The 3,904-nt window shown below is 40.3% G+C and overlaps 2 protein-coding genes across 2 annotated transcripts; one reads left to right on the top strand and one right to left on the bottom strand.

Annotated features, from left to right (window-relative positions):
• Positions 1-441: 441 nt before the first annotated feature.
• On the top strand, positions 442-1,136 carry LOC108363551 (uncharacterized). Its single transcript, XM_017616944.1, has 2 exons — positions 442-665; positions 818-1,136. The coding sequence occupies exons 1-2, from the start codon at positions 553-555 to the stop codon at positions 1,134-1,136; spliced, it is 432 nt and encodes a 143-aa protein (XP_017472433.1). The 5' UTR covers positions 442-552.
• Position 1,137: 1 nt separating this feature from the next.
• LOC108363549 (nuclear apoptosis-inducing factor 1-like) lies at positions 1,138-2,432 on the bottom strand. Its single transcript, XM_017616941.1, has 3 exons — positions 2,195-2,432; positions 1,946-2,133; positions 1,138-1,885 (listed from the first exon to the last, which is right to left on the bottom strand). The coding sequence occupies exons 1-3, from the start codon at positions 2,214-2,216 to the stop codon at positions 1,304-1,306; spliced, it is 792 nt and encodes a 263-aa protein (XP_017472430.1). The 5' UTR covers positions 2,217-2,432; the 3' UTR covers positions 1,138-1,303.
• Positions 2,433-3,904: the final 1,472 nt, after the last annotated feature.

The following is a 3,904-nucleotide window of genomic DNA, read 5'->3' on the forward strand; positions in this document are numbered from 1 at the left end:
CGTAAAGCGAACCGAACACTGATTTTGGTAATAAAATTCAATGATTTGCAAGCGTTGCTCGTTAGTAAGTCTATTCATGATGAAATGTCAAAGCATACTGAGCATCTTTCTCTTTGACACCATGTCTGAAATCCCACGTGATCTGTCAAATACTAATGCATGAAAATCCTAACCTCAAAAAAATCACCCGTTACATAGACATATATACATACCTTTTAAACATATACGTGAGTATGTGCGTGCATACATATGTCTGAATATGTTGTGCTATGAGTTAAATGCTATACGCACTGGTAGAATCGGTAAACAATGATATGGTATCGGTATTGAAACTAGCTAATAGCCTGATTCTCTATCTCGAACGAACAACCAGACGAACGATTCGTGTCCAAACGAAATCGTCTGAATTCAGAAGTCTCTATCTCGAATGATAATTTTCGTCCATCCTTACGTTCTTACGTTATTCGCCCGAAAAGATCTGTCAAAACTGTTTTGTTTACTTTGTGTGTATAAAAGTTCAAAAATACAATATTTTAATAGAATTATTTAAAAATGTATCTAGCAATAGCATTTCTTGCAAGTGAACGTTCGAACGAAGACGAATTGCGGATTCAGAGGCGGAGGCTTCGAGACAGTACAAATGTATTGGAATTGCCAGACGCCGAGTAAGTAGACGTGCATTTCTAGCATTCCAGATAGTTGTAGTGTTATGTGGGGACGAAATGGGACCCATGTCAAGTGGTCTACTCTGGCTTGCACCCACATATCGCAGATTTGTATGTGTATATTAACCATTAACCTACATATTTTATTTTAGGTTTGTTAAAAACTTTCGAGTCAGCAAAGAAGTATTTGGACACATTTTTAGCGAAGTGGGCATCCATATGAAAGACACCTACCGTAATACTCACTTGCCATCACAACTGAAACTGTCCACATTTCTACGCTTTCTTGCAACTGGAAGCTATCAAAAGTCGGTGGGTAACGAAAGTCTCTCAGTAATGGGTCAGTCGACAGTTGCAAAAGTAATAGCGGAATGCTTGAACATTTTTGAGGAGCATTTTTGCCACAAATGGGTAAGCATGTGCAGGACCGAGGAAAAANCTCTGATTTCTGAAATTATTGTTGTAGTATGAATCATATTTTTATACAAACTTAGCAAATTAAAAATTTTCGTTGAACAAATGGCCACAGTTTTTTTTTAACTCCGAGTCTATCCTTTTATGAATTACTGTACACTTTGATTTAACAAAATTATCCGCCGTCAAGTGGCTTAAATAAAAAAATATATATAAAAAGGGAACTAAACAAATTTGTCTTGCAAACTTTCAATGGCCTGTGCTTGCCTGATTGTGATCTCGAGCAACTCTTTAAGCGTTTCTGCTATGGATCTGGTGGATTCAGCCTGAATCATAGCCGCTTCTGCCATTTTTTGCGCAGCTTCAGCTTGAATTTTCGCTGCAGAGGCTTGCTCCTTCGCTGACTCGGCTATAAGCTCCTGGAAAGTTCTCTTCCGGCTGCTTTGTGGCGCTGATGCTGCGGCTATATGCCTTTTTGGTGTAGTGGACTGCTGTCTGGTAGGTGTCACAACCCCAATTAGTGCAGCTGTGCGGACCGGAGTAGTGACAACTATTGGGATCAGCTCCTCAGGTGATGGTGGTTGAGGTGATTGGTCAAGCTCTGGTTCTGAGCGTACAACCACTTGCCTTACACCGAGAACTGTACCACTTGGTGTGGCCGCTTTTGACACCAGCAAGATCCGGTCGATGGCCTTCTCCAAATCGGTGAGCGGTGAAAGCCGGAATGGTCCACCACCTGTGGCATGCATGCTGGACGCATTTTCCGCAATTTTCTTCTTTGTGCGGCTTTTAAGATCAGCCCAAATCTGGAAAAACATTACAAGCACAATGTTTGATACAATTTACTATTTATAAAATGGAGTTACCTTTTTCCATTCGGTAGCTGTTCTTTGTGGAGGTCCATGTGCGTTTAATTTATTGGCTAATTCATTCCACTGCAGTTCTACCAGGCTCTTACTCGCACCAAACATTGGAGCGCCTTTTGCCAAGTCTGGATTTTTCTCCAGCTCTTTTACCAGCACATCGAACTGAGCACTGGAAGTTTTTTTAAACACTGTAAAGTATACCAAAAAATGAATTATAATAATACGAATCTTTTTTCGATTATTTCCTGCCTTTTTTGCTTGAATTATCCATTTTAGCGGCTCACACGATAGCAAAAACTCTTTCGTTTGAATTTGACTCTTTTTTTCTTTATTTGAAGTCGTATTCGTGTTAGAGAATTCACATTTGTTACGTTTTCGTCACATAACAATCAGCTGTTATCGACTAGTTATCGCCAGGGTAGCGAATTCGTGTTAGGTAGTACAAATACACGAACAAACGGCTGTTTGGACGAGACGAACGCTCGTTTCGAGACCCAGGTTGATAGCGTTGGAGTTGTTAAACAATCATACGTTTAGTTAGCGCGGTAAAGCTAATGTTTGTTTCTTTTGTTGCCATTTTCCTTTTGATTATTTTTTTTAGAAGCCTTTTGCAATGTTTGGTTAATTGATCGATTTCATTTGCATATACATATATGTTTGTATAACTATACTCATCCATGTACATATATTTACATACATATAGGTACAGAGGCTGAATTGTGAGTACCATAGGTTACACAAGTATTTATATTTGCATACATATAGGTACATATTTTGAATTTTGAGTATCATAGGTTACATTATAAAAATCTCTGCTGTAATTGAGTAGGGTCAGTCAAGCAGGGCGTGGGATTTAATGAATAGTAAAGTGATTTGCGGAATCAATAAAGAAAAATGAATCGTTAATGAGCTATGTATATGAAAAAAAAAGAGTTATTGATATCGGTGTGGGTGTTGCGCTTGCGCGCAAGAGGGGACGTGGGAGTGATGACAGGCGACAGGACTGATAAACTTAGGTTGACTGCATGACGGACTGACGAACTTGAGTCAGGTAAAGTGAGAGGAGTCAGCACAACGCCCATGGTTTCGCGTAGTTGAACGCTGAAGAGGGTGGGTAGACTCCGCCTGACGGGACAGGACTTAATGTTTTTCTCGTTTCGCTGCTTGTTTGCCGACCTTTTTTTTGGGGTTTTTTTCTTTGTTTCCTAGCCTATACTTCTACTGTCTTCTTCAACTTACGATATGTCGGCATGAATGATCTTTTTGTTAGTGTAGCGTGGGCAAGGCGAGTGCAACAGACCCACCCCACCGATGAGCTATGCCAGGCACCACAAGCATGCCGACTTGCAACTCGACCATGCAACAGAACTACAGCTACATAACAATGGCGTCCAATGCTAATAACCCAACAATCTTTCACTTCATGATTTTTTTTATTTTTGTTCTTTCCACTATTCTCTTGCTTGTGTTTACTTAGTTTTACTCTATACGATCTTAAATTCTATTGTTTTGTCCTATATTCCTTTTTTTCTCGGACGGTGTTAGGGAATTATGACAGCAACACCGCGAGATCAGTCGGAAACGGTTAGTGTTGACATGATGAACGGGGGGTTTCTGCTTAGTCGCCTTCAAGGTTCCTTGTTCTGATTCCAGTTTTTGATTAAGTGGTATTTGGCGGTGACTTTGGCATTTTGAGGGGATGTAGAATTTTGTATTTGTTTTGTTTTTAATTTTTTTGGTAAAGGCAGTTGTTGAAGCTACGTTACGGGTAGTCCAGCATTATCAGTAAGTGAGGCTTACAGCGCGTCTTCGAATGGGGCAAGGGAAGTGTGGCAACCACACTTAGTGATTAGCCACTGAGTGGTGTAGTGCCTAACTGGTTATAACTGGGGAATTAGCTGACTTGACTTTGGACAGGGGACATACGGACTTAAGTATTACTCTCACCATGACCTCGCC

The sequence above is a fragment of the Rhagoletis zephyria genome, unplaced genomic scaffold, assembly GCF_001687245.7.
Source record: "Rhagoletis zephyria isolate East Lansing unplaced genomic scaffold, Rhagoletis_zephyria_1.1 Rzeph_scaffold_01303, whole genome shotgun sequence".
Lineage (NCBI taxonomy): Eukaryota > Metazoa > Arthropoda > Insecta > Diptera > Tephritidae > Rhagoletis > Rhagoletis zephyria.